General features: G+C 36.1%; 1 protein-coding gene across 2 annotated transcripts in view; it reads right to left on the bottom strand.

The window, feature by feature from the left end:
* The window catches only part of Pdk (pyruvate dehydrogenase kinase), a 50,776-nt gene extending 39,825 nt beyond the window's left edge, over positions 1 to 10,951 (bottom strand). Inside the window, exon 1 of one of the 2 annotated variants that reach the window (XM_067118868.1) lies at positions 10,203 to 10,951. In XM_067118868.1, the coding sequence (XP_066974969.1) occupies positions 10,203 to 10,317 (115 nt within the window). In that variant the 5' untranslated portion in view covers positions 10,318 to 10,951. The remainder of the gene's footprint in view (positions 1 to 10,202) is intronic. The other variant, XM_067118867.1, reaches the window with a different exon arrangement.
* Between the last annotated feature and the right edge of the window lie 10,388 nt (positions 10,952 to 21,339).

The following is a 21,339-nucleotide window of genomic DNA, read 5'->3' as shown; positions in this document are numbered from 1 at the left end:
ATATTCATTAATCACGCGTACATGAAAATGTTTACAAAAACACCGAGCAAAACCTAACAACAAGGACACGGGTATTTTCTGCTAGCAATGCCTGCCGGCTCTGCCCCCTGCCCGAGCCAATAGCCACGCCGCACGCCCAACCAAGCCCTCTCAAGACTGACCAATGAGGGAGCCGGACTAATATCATCTTTAAAGGCAATATTCTCGATCCATTCATCTTGCATAACAACTATGCCTGGGAAGTGCAACTTTTGCTTGTAACATGCGTTAGATTTGCATGACCACAACACACACAAGCTTCAGTGGGCGGGCATAGGCAGCTAGTTACACAACGCAGTATTTTTACGTAACAAGGGTACATCTAGGAGTCACTGGGGTATGAGAATGCCAAAAGCTCAGCACGGACGTACAAACACACGCACACCCGAGCCTTGCATTGCCAGATTGTCTAGCTGCAGCTAGTGTATTATTATCACGAAAAAATCCTGTACCTGACATTAATTAGCTAGCATAGAGAAACTATGAGTTGGCAGCATAGTTAGCTAGCAAAAATAAGCTATGAGTTGGTAACATTAGTTAGCTAGCAAAAAGAAGTTATGAGTTGGTGACATTAGTTAGCTAGCAAAAAAGAAGCTATGAGTTGGTAACATTAGCTAGCTAGCAAAAAGAAGCCATGAGTTGGTAGCATTAGTTAGCTAGCAAAAATAAGCTATGAGTTGGTAACATTAGTTAGCTAGCAAAAATAAGCTATGAGTTGGTAACATTAGTTATAGCAAAAATAAGCTATGAGTTGGTAACATCAGTTAACTAGCAAAAATAAGCTATGAGTTGGTAAATTTAGTTAGCTAGCAAAAAGAAGCTATGGGTTGGTAACAGAGAGAGAGAGAGAGAGAGAGAGAGAGAGAGAGAGAGAGAGAGAGAGAGAGAGAGAGAGAGAGAGACTTCTAGCAATCAGCTGCATTTTTCAGCCCTTGAAACACACCAGCTGAAAGGAGATTTCAGATTTCTCGTTAGAAAGACCAAACCAAACAGCCTGCCCCAAGGAGCAGACATAAAAAGAGCTAAAAGCATACCCAGTGGGCGACTGGTTGGGTGGGTGGAGGAAGGAGGGGGGGGGAGAGTTGCTTTAGCAAAGCACTTGCGGCGATGCCAAATCTATCGACAGTAGTGTCTGACTCCAAGATAAATTCAAAGACATGATTCTGGTTGCCAATCACATAAGCATCGCGAACTGGTAACAAGGAAAATATGATTAACATATGTGGACCCTGACAATACCAATAAGTAATGACTATGTAAACACTTATAGAGATTCGATATCCATTACGGAAAACTGGCACCGTTGCATGATCTTGGAGCCTTTAAACGAGATACCCCATTGCTTCAATAATTCTGTAATGGACTGAGAAGAACGTCATCCAGTTCGTGCTGTCGTTGCATGAAGTTGTAATGGATTTCCCATGGCTGGCGCGAGACCTGATTCTGCTTGAATCGTAAGTTTGAATGCAACTTGTCATCGAAGTCTAGGACTGATCAATTTGGAAGTGCAGCATAAACAACCAGCTATATATATATAATAAATATGTATATGTATTATATATATTATAAATAAATAAATATAATATTTATCTTTTAATGTCTGCATCTCATGTCTGTTTCAATACTGTTTAGTCTTATTCTCTTACCAAACTGCATGAATGTTCCTAAGGTTTCACCATTCCAAGGTTGCAATAATGCATCTGCATTCGTCGAGATGTTTTACTAATAGCACAGGGCGGTAGTTGGTATTCATGACAACCTGGTAAAGCGTTATTTAGCCGATGCATTGTTTTTCAGCATTCTCCTACCGGTGAATTCTAATTTACCACTGTTACATAAAAGGAGAGGGTTGTGCAAGTCCCTCTGGAAGGTCCACAAAGCCTGGTTATGCATTGGTTCTATAATCCACGCACGATACTATGCATACATACATATACATATAATATATACACACATATATGTAATACATATATATACATATATATATATACATATATATATATATATAATCAAATATAAGGGAGCCTATAGAAACGCCGAAATATGGAATATAAAGGCTATATTTCAGAGACCAAACTGTCTCTCTCCTCAGCTTAACTTTAAAAACAAAACCACCAGGTCGCAGACCAAGATACTTGCACTAAAGTAATTGCAAGTTTCAAGATTAAAATTTCCTTTCTTAGGACAAGTAAATCTAAATGCTAGGCACCTCAGTACATCAGCGAGGATTTAACGCATTTCAAAAGCATCACAATATGACAATAAGAACGTGAACCACGCACAGAATCATATTCTGGATAACCAACCATGCCACGGGCATTCCACACTCGGGTCACGTGTACAGTGCGCCTGAAATGAAACCATTTTGACGAGACGTAAGGTAAAACGATTTAAGGAAAGCATGCACAGGGGAAAGCAAGCACAGGGGGAAGCAAGCACTGGGGAAAGCAAGCACTGGGGAAAGCAAGCACAGGGGAAAGCAAAGCACGGTCACGTTCATTTTGGAACGAAATACAGTATTACCATCATCACTAGTTATTATTATTATTATTATTATTATTATTATTATTATTATTATTACCCAAGCTGCAACCCTTGCTTGAAAAGCAGAATGCTACAAGCGCAAGGTACCCAACACGAAACCTAGAGAAAGAACAAATTACGAAAGAGAAATATAAGAATTGATACGAAAACCACGGGAAATCATACATTTCCAAGTTGTAGTGGTTATGACATTACCGTCGCCTGCCAGAGGACCCGAATAGATCGAAGCCATGGGAACTGCAGATTAATATAAGAGGAACGCTTCACAAACATCACTTGACATCGAATCCACCAGACCTTGAGAATAACTTGCACCCAAAGGGAAAAGATTACAGCTGATAAGTGCTTTTGCCTTATCACTTCATAAAACAAAGGCCAAGGCTATAATTCCCTGTGGCTTCCATCTGCTTGCCTTATCGCTTCATAAAACACAGGCCAAGGTTATAACTCCCGGTGGCTTCCACTTGCTAAGTTGTTCTCATCGTATATAGTGAACTGGATATTAAACGATATTTACGAGCATGAAAAGCCGAGCGCATATAAATCAATCAATCAATCAATCTCTCTCTCTCTCTCTCTCTCTCTCTCTCTCTCTCTCTATATATATATATATATATATATATATACATATATATATATATATATATATATATATATATATATATATATAATATATATATATATATATATATACATACACACAAGACTGTGAAATATTTTCTGTTAAAACAGAATTCCATCTACTAAAAGGAGCCAATAAAAAGGCCAAAAAAAGAGATTAAGTTAATGCTATATATTTCGGAGAAAAACTGTCTCCCTCGACAGGCAAGTAATGAATCATTACTTGCCTGTCAAGGGAGACAGTTGTTCTCGGAAAAATATAAGGCATTAACTTTCTACCTTTTGGCGTTTCTGCGGGATCCTTATATTATATATATTGTATATGTATATATGTATGTATGTATATATATGTGTGTAATTATATATATGTATATACATACACATATATGTATATATATGCATTTATATTTACATATAAATATATATATATACATAATATATAGACAGACATATATATATATATAGATACATATATATACACAATATATATAGATATAGATATAGATATAGATATATAATGTATACGAAAGGCTACCGGCTGAAATGACTGCCAATCAAACTAACTCGCGAGCATAAGCCAATACTTTCCGGAACATCGATGAAATCTAAAGAAAACCGATAATTAACTACAGTTATAAGAGAGAGAGAGAGAGAGAGAGAGAGAGAGAGAGAGAGAGAGAGAGAGAGAGAGAGAGAGAGAGAGAGAGAGAGAGACGCACCCACTATGGTTCTCCTGAGTTAACAGAGTTTCCTAATGAGCACCATATCCTCTGGGAGCTTGAATTTCAAACCAATGGCCCCAGTGGACTTGTTCCATTTGAATAGGGTTCATCTTCTGAATAATAATAATAATAATAATAATAATAATAATAATCAACATTGCATACCGGAATCATCGTCTAACAAATACAAGATACAAAAACAATCGTGCATAACAAATGAACATCAACAAGCAATGCAGCATAATAACAGCAAGTGGGAACATAGTACATCTCTATTCAATCCTCCAACAACTTTTCAAAGCAGATCTTTACACTGACCTTAACTTAGCTTACAAACACCACCGAATATTCACGTACTGAGCCACTGAAAATGACTTAGGACAATCTATTCGTATAGAATAGAATAGACTATACAATTCAGGCCAAAGATCAAGTGCTGGGACTGATGAGGTCACTCAGCATTGAAAGGAAAATTGAGAGTAAAAGTTTACAAAGGTATAATAGGCGGAAGACCTCGCAGCTGCACTAAAAGGAATGAAAGGGGTTGCAGCTAGGGGTCGAAGGGACGCTGCAAAGATCCTTAAGTAATGCCTACAGTGCCCCGCGCGAGGTGCACTGACGGCACTAGTCCCCTGCTGAGATCTATTTGTATAGAACAGATATGAAAGCATCCCAGATATCCAAAGAATCTGTCAAAGTGGCCCTAATTTAACAATATTAAAAATACCTATAATTAAACGTATAAAACAGAAATGGGATTGAAAGATAAGCACGAAGTCCAGCGTGCCCTTTGATTATTATTATTATTATTATTATTATTATTATTATTCAGAAGATGAACCCTATTCATATGGAACAAGCCCACAAAGGGGGCCATTGACCGGAGATTCAAGAAGCTCCCGAAAAATATGATGTTCATTAGAAAGTAACAGAAGGTAATGCGGAATACAGAAAGAAGAGTTCACTTATTAAAATTCAAAACTAAATTAAATTAGTAAATAAACAAATTTGAACAAATATCGAATAAGACAACATTAACCCAAAGGAAATTCCAATTGTTTAAATGCAATTTGCATTTTTCCTAGGTATACGAGCGTAGCCTTTCATATTAAGTCGTCCTACTGCGCATGCGCTGCCGTATACTGACAAAAACAAAAGCGACAGGGTCGAAGAATGGGTGACGTAACAAGATACGGTGCTCATTTCGGCGACAGTGAATTGTTATAATCAACCCATCACACAATCATCCGATGCACTGGTTCAGACCGTCCCGCTCAAGAGAAGGGGAAACATTAGGAAAACGCTCCGGTAGGACTGGGGAAAACCCTGGGAAACAGACAAGAACGAATGACCGGCGCACTGCGATGATGCAACCAGCAGGCTACGTGCGTCAATGCAAGCACCCGATGACAGGATGGGGAAAGAGAGAGAGAGAGAGAAAGAGAGGGGAGTAACTTATCAACGTGGAGCCCATTTTAGTGAAAAAAAATCAGGTCAGTGCCCTTACATAGAAAATATGAGAGAGAGAGAGAGAGAGAGAGAGATAACATGGAACCCATTATACTGAAATATTTGGGTCAGTGCCCCTGCATATGGGATAACAGAGAGAGAGAGAGAGAGAGAGAGAGAGAGAGAGAGAGAGAGAGAGAGAGAGAGAGAGAGAGAGAGAGAGAGAGAGAGGTAACTTATCAACGTGGAACCCATTATATTGGAAAACTCATTTCAGTCCCCTTACACACGGAATAACTTGAGGCTGGGTCCAAATTCCTTAAAAACTGCCAAACTGACGTAACTAAACAACATTGTGGCCACCTAAGATTAAAAATGTTTAAAAAAATCAGTAAGAGTCCATCAAACGTGCAGTATCACCCAATGCCCCTAAAACTGCTGAAAAACCTCAAGAGATCATTTTGCAACATTCAAGGCAAAAAAAAAAAAAGTAACACTGGCAATTATTCAAGAGCACAAGACCTCCAGAATCTCTGTAAGATATTGCACACCAAGGATTGCCAGGCTCGCGCAGACACTGACTCTTTTACACCTCAAGTCAAGGCCTTCCGTAAGTCTAACATACCAGGTGGTCGCTCCACTTCAAACCGGTGAAAACCGGAATGTTGCCGAGAAGCAGTGACGTAGAGAGAGACGGCCAGTTTGATCAATTGACGAACGGAACGGAAGACGAAGCGCACGTAGACAGCGCGGCGACCGAGCGACCGTATTTGTAATTCGTGGATTCGTGGAATCGGCAGAAAATGAAAGGTTACGAAGGATGTCATTTCGACATAACGGAAACGCTTTTATTTTGAGGTTTATTACCAACTAGGGACATGCGACAAATAATCAGAAATATATGTATTTTTTTTTTTTACTCGGGGATAGCGACAAAAGTACAGCTGTTAGATAATCAGAAATATAAGGTCATTTTCTCGATTATAGACCATCTTCCCAGTCCCTTAGAATCTTGAAGTCCACTGAAACGTTTTTCTGTTTATATTAAAAATTTTTCAGGACCCGGCAATCTATCAAAAAAAAAATAAATCACAGTAACATTAAAGAACAGCTAAGAAATCGCCATTTTAAAAACCGCCATAAGCCATTCATAATTCTGAATCGATGAGAAAGTTTCAATTCGAAACTATTCAACAGTCGCCGGTATTAAAGGCAAAGCAACCATCAGCTAAATCCACGGGAAAGGTTGCAAAAGAAACGGCAGTGTGCCAAGTACTTTCGTGCTTTTTACAACTCCTCGGGGCACAAAGTACACGAAACACATAAATGAGCAAGAAAAGAAAGCTCTAACGCAAAAGTACTACGTTATAAATTTAATGTTGGGCCATGAAAACAAATATGGAAGAACAAAATTCTTAGATGACAGCCTCAAATATTAAATCAATTTTTTTTTTCAGTAACGTTCGACCTCGGACCAATCGCACAAAAAAATGCATCAATAAAAACTAAGAAATAAAAAATGTATGAATAAAAACTGATATAAAAAAAATGCATCAAGAAAAACTAAGAAATGGTCATTTAACATGGAAACAATAATTTCTGAGATAAGACGAAACAGGAAGCTCAATGACGTTCAGGATGACAGCTCATAAACAAGTTCAAAACACTAATATTAACAGCAATGTATGACGACCAAGGGATTCCTGGGACAAAATAAATTCACCCGGAGAGAGAGAGAGAGAGAGAGAGAGAGAGAGAGAGAGAGAGAGAGAGAGAGAGAGAGAAATGCAAGGTCATGTTACAAAGAAATACAGAGGAAGCTGTGACCATTGCAACACATCATGTCGGCTTCCCTAAAGCAACCTGAACTTTCTACAATGACACATCAATTACGTTATAGGTCGACAGCGAGGCTCTTGCGGAGAAGAATACATGATATATGCACGGCCGCGCACGTACACACATTTTATATATATATATATATATATATATATATATATATATATATATATATATATATATATATATATATATATATATATAAAACACCCTTTCACCCAAGTAAGGTAACGCAATCAACATAAGAAAATACATATAACCGATATCTTTGTCCCTTCTAAGCTCTTAACGTGACACGTATGTATACGCTGGCCTGGCAAACTAAAAAAGACAACACGACGATATTAGCCCTAATCCATTTACATTCAAGAACGGCAAGCCAATTTTCAGCCTCCATTCAGTCAATGACAAAACCATTTTGAAGGATTGACCCAAAATGACTTGCAACTTGATCCAGTGGCACTGTAACTCAATCTCCTTCCACAAAAAAAAAAAAAAAACCTACCTATATATTACAACATAACCAAGACACGATCTGTGCACAACTTTCACTATATATATTGATGGCGCACGTGACCTCCAACCCTTATGGTTGCAACGTCACATGTGCCCGGGGCATATGTCCTTGATGTATGGCATACGGTGAAGCATACGGTACTTTTTATCCCTGGACCTTGACTGCACGTGTGGCTGCCTCACACATGTCTCTTCTGTTTACTATCTTCAAGAAGTCTAAGACTGACACTGATAACCCACATTACATGAAATTATCATAAGTTAAAATCATAAAACATTAAATTACATGAAATTAACATAATTGACTTAACACCACGGCACAAAGATCTGATACATTGAAGGTCTTGAATGAATGAACATGATACAGTGGCCCACAGTTTTGGAGTCTGCGCATTATTTGATGTAAGGTCCCACCCGCCCCCTCCGCCCAACACCCACAGAAACCTAGGCCTAGCCATTACCTTCTTCCTTCCTCGTTTATTATACTCAAGGTCTACGCTACAGTCCCATCCAAATAAAGGCAAAAAGGCCCTCCTCTTGCAAGGGGAACACCATCATGTGATTATTGTTCATCAATCTATAAAACGTTCCACACACACACACACACAAATCTTGCCTCTAACTTTTTATTGATTAACTTCAAGAAAATATTTTATAGGTACAATACATTAAAGGTATAGCTGCACGGAACGTTCTATGTTATGTCATTGTCTCTCCTAGTGCTGATTAATCTAAATCATTTCAAGTTTTTTCCAAAGCGCGGCCTCCTGTCAATATTATCTGTCATCCTTGACATTCAACATTCGCTGAGAGTGAAACTGAATCAGGATTAATAGAGTGCATCATGACTTCACATTAACACATTCGAGCCCAGCTTCCATGTGGTAACTACATTCTTACAATTACATTGTTTTGGATACTGCACATGTGTGTGACTGTGCACACGACAAAATATGAAATCATGATTACTCTCAAGCCACATGTACGGGATTGGCATCAGTTCCAAGGATTGATAAAATTCTTACGTACATGGAGCAACTTAACAACAGAGAGAAAATGAAAACATGTGAAAGTTGCACTACCCAAACGTTTCTCATTATAATTCAGCAACTGAAAAATATAATTTTCTTTAGTTTCACGTTGTCTTGTTGGTGTTTATATATATATATATATATATATATATATATATATATATATATATATATATATATATATATATATATATATGTATATATATTATATATATATACATACATACACATATAAACATACATACACATATATATATATATATATATATATATATATATGTGTGTATATATATATATATATATAAAGTGCACGCGCACATGCGCGTGCACATGCCAAACGGTCCTTTCAACTGGCACTTTGTGGATGCCACACCTTGGCACTACTGTCGACTTTACATTAGGCCTACCCCGTCATTCCCTAGTATCTAAGGCATAATTAAAGAAACAAAGGCCTAAGGAACTGTTAAAATGCCATTCCAAACGAAGACTGATTCATTCTGAAACTGGTCTAAACTAGGTCATCACTCCTGAATCAATATGGCAAACGAAGGGCACGTGTTAGGCCTAAAGCTACCTGGTTAGGCCTAAGTTTATGCAAGGCCAGTGGAATATAGCCATCTTCTACCGGACCTAAACAAAAAAAATTGGCATCGCACATACTGAAGACTTCCGGATCTTAATAAAATTATAGGTATTCTGGGCTAAAATTATATTTAACGATATCTAATTAAAATAATGAGTTCCGGGTTAAAATTATTATATTTAACGAGTTCTATTTAAAATTAAGGGAATTCTGGGCTAAAATTATATTTAAGTTGTGCCATTAAAATTGCGTTTACTTGACTACTATTCCAAAACACTTTAAAACAGGAATAAAATGTAGTCACGTATTACATACGTTTGAAAATATTAGGTATAATTCAAAGGAAAGCAATGATGAAGGCATTTCGCCAAATAAAGACGACTTCCCAAAAGTCGTCATAACGAAGTTTTAAATAAAAATTCACATGGGTTGGCGGTACACAGCATTGGTACCCAGCGTCGTTGCAACACCAGAATCAATCCGTCAATCACATTACAATGAACAACCACGTTTATGCCAACGTATGGCGTCTCGTATTTAAACAGCAACCGTAATAATCTATTATATAAAGGCGTGATTACACGCAGATGGTAAAATATTCAATATTGTATTTACAAACGTTAGTGGCCACGACAACGGCATCGCGGGCTACGTGAGCATCATAACGTTTCCGATGGAGTAAGCTGGTCGAGTAGAAAGTTTCCATAAGGGAAAACGTTGGTGCAGTAACCATCAACATCAACCACATTTAAAAACATAAACACGTTGGTTATATAAAATTAGGGGTATGTCAACACCATGTTGCTACTGTCAGCTTTAAAAATTATGAAAACAATAAAAAATAAACAATGTACTCACCGAAATCCGTAAATTGCTTCATCGAAAGTGGCGACGGGTTGAATTGCGAGTAAAAATCGAGCTTCTGGTCAATTAGTGCCCTGGCCGGCCGAAATAAACTCCTGTGAATCCTCATGGTGGATATATGGAAGTGTGGTGTTTACGGTGCTTGCTGAGGAAGAGAACTGACACAGAGCGCCGACGACACATCCACACGTTTGCTCCTACGACCAAAGTCTGGCTGGCGGCTGCACACAGCTGACGTCACTGCGCAGCATCTCCGCGCAGCCATCCCTCCGTTCCAATAATATCACCCAGAGCGTAATGCAACGGACTCAAATATAATATATTGCATAGCGTGGCGTAGGCACTCTCGAAGAAACGGTGCGCAGTGTTATGGTAACTTATGATGTAAATTCTATGTTGTCAATCTCATTCCAAGCCATGTTATATTTATATTCTTTATGGAAACGCCATTTAATAGAACTGTAATGGTTAGGTGTTTAATATATAAATTTGTTTTTCCTAGTTTCATCGTCTCAGTTATTACGACATTCGTTTACATAAAATATTTAATTTAATTGCTTATCTTTCTGCCAAACGCATTTTTTCACGAAATTAATAACAATATTTTGGTTCTTTTAGAAGAGTTCGGTGAACCATCATTGCACGAGCATGGAAAATCCCCGTTAAATCAGCTGGGAACTCTCTCCCATACACCTATACACATGATAGACAAAAACATAAAATCCAGACGTCATACACGTCGTATTACAAATGAATGCGACTCTTGTTTATGAAGGGAAGGCCAAATAACGCCGTAGTCACATGAGTGAGATTTTTAGATAAGTGTTATGACAGCTTTGACCTCTACTGCCCTAACGTACGTGACTAGAAAGGTGAGTCAACATCGCCAAACGTGTCTCGGAAGAAGAAGCCCGACCATTTTTCCTTGAAATGTTCTCGAAATAGGAAAATGGTTTTCAAGAAGATACTTAAACAGCATACGATGTACATACTCTGGCTTGCTTTGAACAGATGAATCAGTTAATTTTTACATTGTGATTTGTTTATGACAATCTAGAAACAGAGTTGTCTAGGTTTAAAGGTTCTAGTTTCAGTCAATGTTTGCCCCTTTTCCATCTTTTTTTATTTATTTTTTTTTTTAAAGAATAGGCACGTCTTTTTCCTGTATTTGTTAAATGCGTACTAAGACGTTTTGTAGCTATGTGCAATAGTATTTCTGAACTGAGCCTTGTAATGTTTCCAACAGTAATTTTTTTCTTATCTCTTTTTCTTGTTACATACTCTGGCCGTTATTATCAATTTTATTCTCTTCAGCTCAAGTATAAGGTCGTGGCCCTTTGATCGTTTCATAATAATAATACATGATTTTTCAGCTAGAGACCTTATGCCCATATAGAATTCATGTACAGTTTGCTAAAAAGGAAGAGTGAACGGCAACGATTAATAATAATCATCATCGCAGTGCAGGGATTGCCATCGCTTTGAATATTGCTCTCAAGAACACCAGGAATATGGAATTCTCTATCTTCCTCAGTATTCCCTGATAACTGCCAATCTCACTTTCTGTACAATCAAAAATTCAATTTCGATAACAATATGTGCTGCAACACCAGATTACTCACACCAATCAACTAAACGTGAGTGGAATTTATCATGTGTCATAAGTTCAGTTTCCTAAATAGAATCAATTAGGGGGAAGAATATCAGAAATATAATTTATCACCTCTCAAAAGTTCGGTTTCATAAGTAGTATTTTATGGGAACAATTTCAGACATTTTAATTCTTAAATGCAAACCTAGCTTTTGCAAAATGCTCGTTCACGGATCATTTAACCTGGATTTTTCAATGGATTTCTTATTCAGTGATAAACGTCGATGAATAGCCAGCCAGTTCTTATAAATGAAACATAATTTTTGCTTTAATTATGTGATAATCATGGAACGCGCCCAGTAACTCTGCAAGAACATCTAGTTTTGGTAACTACGCAGCTTTTTCTAATCGTGTTTATGCAACGTTTGCAAATACTGGAATGTCACTTGCACACCAGCTGGCCTTATCCCATTTTAATTGACTGGTTATTCCTGTTTGCGTCTTTATTTTGTCTGTTTACTCTGCCTGATATCATTTAAATGTTTTTCCTGACTTGAATCTTATCAATTCACCACGAAGACAGATCGTCAGGGGATGGGACGGTGTTGGTGCAGATGTGAGGTTGAGTGGCGCATTAGAGGGCATGTTTTGTGCGCAAGCCATAAGCAGAGGAGAATAAGAAATGACGGAGAGGAGAAATGACGTAAGAGAGGAGAATAGGAAATGACAGAGGAAGAAGAAAACAGAAAATATAGGTCAGCGATAGGACAGTGATATGCAGCAAATAAGAGAAGGGACTTATCATACAATATGATTATTGCAATGAGCATGAATCATTGCTTTCAGCTGGTGCCTGTTTACGAACGATATTTGATGAATGAATGAGTAAAATACACCAGCTGAAAGCAATGATTCATGCTCATTGCAATAATCATATTGTATGATAAGTCCTTTCTCATATTTGCTGTATATTAATGTCCTGTAGGTGACATGCATTTTCTGTTTTCTTCTTCTTCTGCCATTTCTTATTCTCCTCTCTTATTCCTTCTCCCATTTCCCCGTACCATGATCCCACGCCCCTTCCCAAATTCTCGTTTTCCATATGGCTAGATCCCGTAGGGGGCTAGTGCCGTCAGTGCACCTCACTCGGTGCACTGTAGGCATTAATTAAGGTTCTTTGCCCCTAGCTGCAACACTTTTCGTTCCTTTTACTGTACCTCCGTTCATAATCTCTTTCTTCTATCTTACTTTCCACCCTCTCCTAACAATTGATTCATAGTGCAACTGCTTTGAGGTTTTCCTCCTGTTACACCTTTCAAACCTTTTACTGTCAATTTCCGTTTCAAAGCCGAGTGACCTCATAGGTCCCAGCGCTTGGCTTTTGGCCTAAATTCTATATTCAGTTCATATGACTGGACAAAAGATAAAATTGCCCTGTAAAAAACTTATAACAATGACAGTCTTGTCAGAGATCTTCCGTTGAACAGCGGACTTCTGCCCTCTGCTAATGAGAGACTGACCACTTAAGATAGCTGAAGAGTTTCAAGGAGAGGAGTTCCAGAGGTCATTGGCTGAGGAAAATAGGATGCGACCAGGACACGGGATTCTGAGATCCCAGATTCTATGGGTGTTGATAATCCGACTGAATCTACCTGTCATTTGTACGTGTGTATTGATGCTTGGAAGACCATAATACGTGGTGTGTATGTGCAGTTACACCACAGGGAAAGATGAAACAGTGGGAATGCTTTCTGACCGGTTTCGTCTTTAGTTTTCTAAGACATCTTCGAGAAGACTGATACATAGTGGTAGAAATTTACAATATATATGGTATATACTAGAATGACAGTACAAACGAGTTAACCATAACCATACCAAAATTTTGAGAGTAAAATTTCCCGTAGAATTCAAATTAACACTTGTTTTACACATATTTTGACGAGTACTGTTACACTGTTCTTAGGAATTTGATATATCCAACTCTCTAAGGTATCAGGTAAGGCCTCTAACAGGTAATCAATGGGTATCTTTGTGAATAATGATACCACATCGGAACTCGCAAGCGTGGAGGCACTAGAAAATAACTTGGACTTTGATGTTGATGAAATCCCCCTTTGAAAAAATGTCAGTAATTATCGTAATGAAGTACGATATCTCTGTTATCGTTTTGATGGTGGACTATAAACCCCGTCCGTTGGAAAGATAACATTCTTGAAAAACAAAAATAAAAAGTTCCATGTTACGGATATTTACAGTCGGCTAAAAAAAGGGCTATGAAATATATAAAACCCACTTGACCGATGAGTCTTACAATGATACGTCGAACTGAGCTTAGGAGATGCTATCATTTCACCTTTAGAACGTATGAGTAATATTACTCAAAATCGCAAATAGTCATAATAAAAATATTATTATTATCATTATCCAGATGATGAACCCCAATCATGTGGAACAAGCCCACAGGGGCCACTGACCTAAAATTTAAGCCTCCAAAGAATATTATTATTATTATTATTATTATTATTCAGATGATGAACCCTGATCATATGGAACAAGCCCACAGGGTCCATTGACTTCAAATTTAAGCTTCCAAAGAATATTATTATTATTATTATTATTATTATTATTATTATTATTATTATTATTATTATTATTATTATTCAGATGATGAACCATAATCATATGGAACAAGCCCAAGGGCCACTGACTTAAAATTTAAGCTTCCAAAGAATATTATTATTATTATTATTATTATTATTATTATTATTATTATTATTATCCAGATGATGAACTCTAATCATATGGAACAAGTCCATAGGGGCCAGTGACTTCAAATTTAAGCTTCCAAAGAATATAATTATAATTATTATTATTACATTACCCTAATCATTTGGAACAAGCCCAAAGGGGCCATTGACTTCAAATTTAGGCCTCCAAAGAATATGGTGTCAAAGAATTAACAGATGATAATAGAAAATACAGAAAGAAGAGAACAGTTCTTAGAAAAGAAAAAAAAATATTAATTAATAAATTTCATGAATAAATAGAAAATATATAAACAACTTATTAAAATACAAGGTGAATTGTTCTAGGGAATAATAATAATAATAATAATAATAATAATAATAATAATAATAATAATAATAATAATAATAATAATAATAATAAATGTCGTAGGTGAAGTCTTTGTAACTCTTGTTCCATTTCCCAACTTTTCTCACACTTCAAAAGACGGAGTTGGACAATTTAAGTGAAGAATAAAGATGTACCTAAAACAATACACTCTTCTTTCTGACTGTTTTGCCTCCTGATTTATTGGTTTGTGCGTCTTTCTGTTCTTTTTTATATTTGTTTATGTTTGGTGTATATAGTTACCTGTTTGGCAATTAATTTACCTTAACTATTGTTTATTCATTGTTATTTCTTCTTTTTTCAAACATATTGTAAGAAGAATGCTGACGAGAGAGAGAGAGAAATATTAAGAATTTAAATCTATTTCTTGAGAGAGAGAGAGAGAGAGAGAGAGAGAGAGAGAGAGAGAGAGAGAGAAATCTAAAAAATTTAATTCTATTTCTTGAGAGAGAGAGAATATAAGAATTTAATCCCATTTTATCCCAAATAAAACCTCATTTATTTATATTCATGGCAAGGTGCAAGGTAGCTACTTCATTCCCAGAAAATATAGAGACCAAGTTTTTATTTTATTTTGTTTTTTTACAAGGTGTGTCGTCACTTCTGAGACGCCAGTTTTCTTTCGTCGGCGATTCGCCTTGCAGGGGAAACTGACGCGAACCAGATACTGCACATCCAAGGTCCAAGGACCTTGTATATATCTAGGGACTTGATAGCACGTTGGGTAGAATTCCGATAGATTATCGTTTTCACAAAAGTCTACGGGATGACATCTCCATGTTTCGTTCAATGGACGACGGCTCAGAATAATAATAATAATAATAATAATAATAATAATAATAATAATAATAATAATAATAATAATAATAATAATTTTACGATAGCGCTGGCAACGAGCATTATAAAGACGAATGAGGGAGTGATCTCTCTTTCTCTCTCTCTCACTCTTACACACACACACACACACACACACACACACACACACACACACACACACACTTATATCAGATAGCATTTATTCCGAAAGCTGGTAACGAGCATTATAAAGACAAATTAAGGGGGAATGATTCCTTCTCTCTCTCTCTCTCTCTCTCTCTCTCTCTCTCTCTCTCTCTCTCTCTCTCTCTCTCTCATCTTCTACGTCGCAATCTATTGATTTTACATGAAGGCTAAGAAAACATTCATTTAAAGCCTACATATCTGTACTTTCATTTGAATTAGTATACTGCATGTGACAATGGGATGTGACCTCATTCTGCCACGTACATTACGCAGTGTTGAGGTTACACCATTGTAAGACCCTGCCTTATTGAATGACGAAGTTGAATTGACACACAGGATGAAGATATATGCGTGTTATTTCCAGCATGGCAATATTTTCCTCTTCTTAAATGCCACATCACGTGGCTGGATATTGTCATATTATTGTAAAGTCGTGCTTGCCATGTCAACTGTACTGGTTGCATTGTTGCAAGTTTGCGAACCAGAAAAAAATAGTTATTGTAACCTGGAGTTGATTTTCCAATTTATTAAGACCTAAGCTAGAGGGATCGATTTTTATACCTTATTTATTAAAATGTTCATTTAATGAGATAATATGGCTTTTAATCATTCAATTTTTCAGTTTTTCAATTGACAACTGAAGCCATTTTCTATGACAAATAAGCATTTGTTGTGACGACTGAAAGCCCTTTGTACGTGAAACGTATGAGTTCGACTCTCCGGCCGGTTAATGAAGAGGTAGAGGAATTTATTTCTGGTGGTAGAAATTCATTTCTCGCTGTAATGTGGTTCGGATTCCACAATAAGCTGTAGGTCCCGTTGCTAAGTAACCAATTGGTTCTTAGCCACGTTAAATAATAAGTCTAATCCTTCGGGCCAGCCCTAGGAGAGCTGTTAATCAGCTCAGTGGTCTGGTAAAACTAAGGTATACTTAACTTTTTAATGAAGATTTTAAATAAATATTCTTAAGTGTTTTATTGTGATTTCTACGTAAAATTGAAGAGTACAGATCTAATAATCCATCCTTTTTATTCCATAACATTTCATCCTGTAAGTGCAAGTTCCTTCTTTGAAACAAACTGCGAAGAAAAGGTGCATAAACCAGTAAAAGACTTCGGAAGCTTTTATTAGCTGGCCCGCTGGTATAGCGGTTAGTGTCGTGGAATGTCACTCAGATGTCGCGGGTTCGCGTCTCCCGGAGGCCTCTGCATCATGATCAGTTACTGCTGCAGTGTGGGGTCTGCGGTGGGAGGTTGAAACAAACATTCTCTGGAAGCTTGAATTTCAAGTCAGTGGTCCCTTTGGTGTGCATGTTCCGTGTGAATAGGTTTCATCTACTGAAAAAATACTAATAAATACTATTAGAGGAGAAAGTTAGAAGTGAATGTTGACATGAGTAAGATCATGACAGTAAACAGAAACAAGGTGATCGAATGATTGATTGTAAGTTATCTGGCGTGACATCCACCAGGGTCAATGAAACCGAAATGAAAGTGAATTTAAATGACGGAAATACAATAACAGGTTGATTTTTATAATGTAAGATACCATCACGGATAATATTATTGCATTCCTGAATTTTTTTAAGACAAAAGAAGTTTTTTAAACAACACAATCCCTTCTGAGGGCATTGAAGACGCTCCACGTGATATATGATTAAAAAAAAAAAAGCTGTATTAAGACGAGGTCATTGATGAGTGCCAACTGCTCCTGGATGTAGGCCAACCATACAGAATAGGCCTAAAACCGTGGATATCTAAGCTAAGTCTCTCTCTTTCTTAATAATCAGCTTAAAATATAGACTATGCCATGTCTTAAAAAAAGTCGGTTTTAGATAGAACCATATTAGGCCTAATGCGTATATATATATATATATATATATATATATATATATATATATATATATATATATATATATATATATATATATATATATATATATACATGTACAACATATCACAAAACCTCACGTATATGACAGTATGCAGACATGTACACACACACACGCACACACACAAACACACACACACACACACACACACACACACACATATATATATATATATATATATATATATATATATATATATATATATATATATATATATATACAGCATACTACAAAAACCTCACGTATATGAAAATGGACATTTGATTTATCTTAAAGACGTCAAACAGATCGCCACGACAACGCCTTCATGTAAAATCAAAATGACACTCGAAGCATGCAGTGTTTAAAAACAGAACAACCTCAAGTAAAAGGAAAAATAATAATATTCGTTACGCAATAAAAGGATATATGTCATAATTCACGGATGTCAAAATCCACTCTGTGAATCTCGGGCAGTTCGCCAGAGCAACTTAAAATTAAATCGAATAGTGCTTGCTCTCTCTCTCTCTCTCTCTCTCTCTCTCTCTCTCTCTCTCTCTCTCTCTCTCTCTCTCTCTCGTGTGAATAATCAGTATCAATTAATTCTGCACTCGTTGCCTTTTCACTTTCACCACAGCAGACGCGTGAGTCTACATTCTATTTCAATTTTCTCACATTAACTTTTTCTTATCATTCTTACTTTATCAGTAGTAAACTTGCCTTGCACCGTCAGGCATCCGGTGATTTATAATGACTGGGATAGCGGTTGTTGTAAGGTAATGTTCGTCTCTCCCTTCTGCGTTGTGTACAGTTTGTTATGAACGTGAAAAAATTATTGAGCAATGGTATGTTTAATGTATTTGACTTATTTCTCTCTGCTACTACAATATTCTGTACAAAAAGTAGATAGGAATTATATATATATATATATATATATATATATATATATATATATATATATATATATATATATATATATATATATATATATATATATATATATATATATATATATATATATATATATATATATATATATATATATATATATATATATATATATCTCTTATACAACATTCTGTGTAAAATGTAGATAAGAATTATATATATATATATATATATATATATATATATATATATATATATATATATATATATATCTATATATATATATAATTCTTATCTACATTTTGTACAGAATGTTGTGGTAGCAGAGAGAAATATGTCAATATATGCTCTATTTCGCCCAAAATAGGCTAGTGTGAATTTCATACCTAGGCCTAAAATGCAACCATAGTAAAATTCTATTAAAAGTCCATAAAAACAATATATATATATATATATATATATATATATATATATATAGAGAGAGAGAGAGAGAGAGAGAGAGAGAGAGAGAGAGAGAGAGAGAATGAATTATTGTTTCATTTCTCAATCATCCGATTGTTACTAATTCAGTATTTCACGAACAGACTATTCCCTCTCTCTCTCTCTCTCTCTCTCTCTCTCTCTCTCTCTCTCCAGTGCAGTACCCTCTTCTGAACGAAGCTGTTCATAGCAGTTTCATCAGGCACAAAATGGAAGTATCAGCGACAAATATAGCCCTCAGTGAAGTAGAGTTATTTTAGTCTGAAAGGCTAAAGTTCATCTCTCGAGCTGTGCTACAGCCATGCTCTTTTCCAGAAAAAGTTCCCTATCAAGTATTCATGCGCTAAAGAAAAAAATCTACATCGAGATCATTCCATTTGGTATTTGCTGAAGTGAAAGTTTTTTTCGGTGCACCTGCAGGAATGTAATATATCTATATATATGTCTGATAGTGCTTTACTACACAATACTAAAGTATACAGACGTACACATAAATATACACACACACCCATATATATATATATATATATATATATATATATATATATATATATATATATATATATATATATATTGTGGATACATAACAGGCTTGTTGAGCCAACTTTGCTTTACAGAAACAAAGTGCTGATGATGAAATCCAATGGAAGGGAAAAGGATGGATAATATTGTCTGCATAGTTTATGTGGTGCAATGAGAATGGAAAGGATAAAAAAAAATTATCACAGGTGAAAGGGTTAATCCATATTTTGAGATGGTTTGGCCATGTGGGAAGAATGGAGGATTACAGCTCGGTGAAAGGAGTGTATGATTCGGAGCGTAATAAGTGTCTACTAGTAGGACACAGGACGGAGAGGTATAGATTGTTAATCTAAGACGATCTCTCTCTCTCTCTCTCTCTCTCTCTCTCTCTACGATTTTGTTCTTGTTATTCCTGTCAGTTGTTGCTCTTGGTTGATCTGCTGCCATATGCAAGTTTATATCCTTGCACGCAAAGTGTCTGGTAAATGGAATGCATTTTCAATGAGTAGAAATAATATGACGCATCTCCTACAACAATGAGATGGTCAAATCTTGCATCACTGGGAAGAATCTCTGTCCTCCGTTCTGATATTGTTATCAAGTCATTGATGAAGAAGGCAGTGTGCGATTATATATGTATAAATATTAACGTAAAGACAGCACTCATTTCCTCCGTTGATAATCGAATCATTGAGGAGTACACTTGAAAGTACCTGCGTGCGAACGGTACTGGGTACGCGTACGCATGTATACGTATTCACAGAAAAGTACCTGCGTCTGTGGAATTCATATGCTGATGGAACACTGGGAAAGAGAAACACTGCGTATAAATCCTCTTGAAGATGTCTTCGAAAACTAAAAGTCGAAACCGGTCTGGATATGTACCCAGTGTTTCGTTTTCCCTGTGACACAACCTGCATAAATACAATGTATATAAATAAGTATATATGCATGTTGCATGTATAGGATATATATATATATATATATATATATATATATATATATATATATATATATATATATATAAATATATATATATATATATATATATATATATATATATATATATATATAAAATATATATATATATATATATATATATATATATATATATATATATATATATATATAAATATATATATATATATATATATATATATATATATATATATATATATATATATATATATATTATGTATATAGATAATGTATATATATATATGTATGTATGTATGTATGTATATGTATATGTATATACATGTTGTATGTACAGGTACCTCAGCATGAAGGAGACAATTACCTACGTGTGTCCCTCTGAAAGTGTCCAAATACGAGAACGGAACGAAAGAGGCGAGAATGCGCGCCAAGACGATATCGGACACGTGACTTCGCTGAGGACATCCCGAAAGTTCAGCTATTAATTATTGCCGTCGAATCGATTCTCGCTGATGTCGATGACGCCCCACGGGTGCCTGAAAGCTCGAGGGAAGAGAAATTACGTTGTCTTTTTTTCTGGTCACTTTCTAGTAGGGTCATCGATGATTTTGGGTGGTCGCTATGAGAGACAAGTAGGTAATTAGGTAGGTAGGTAGGTAGGTAATTAGGCAGGTAGGTAGGTAGGTAATTAAGTAGGTAGATAGGTGAGT

The sequence above is a fragment of the Macrobrachium rosenbergii genome, chromosome 16 (genome assembly GCF_040412425.1).
Source record: "Macrobrachium rosenbergii isolate ZJJX-2024 chromosome 16, ASM4041242v1, whole genome shotgun sequence".
NCBI classification, from domain to species: Eukaryota; Metazoa; Arthropoda; class Malacostraca; order Decapoda; family Palaemonidae; genus Macrobrachium; species Macrobrachium rosenbergii.
This window is presented reverse-complemented; position numbering and strand designations above follow the sequence as displayed.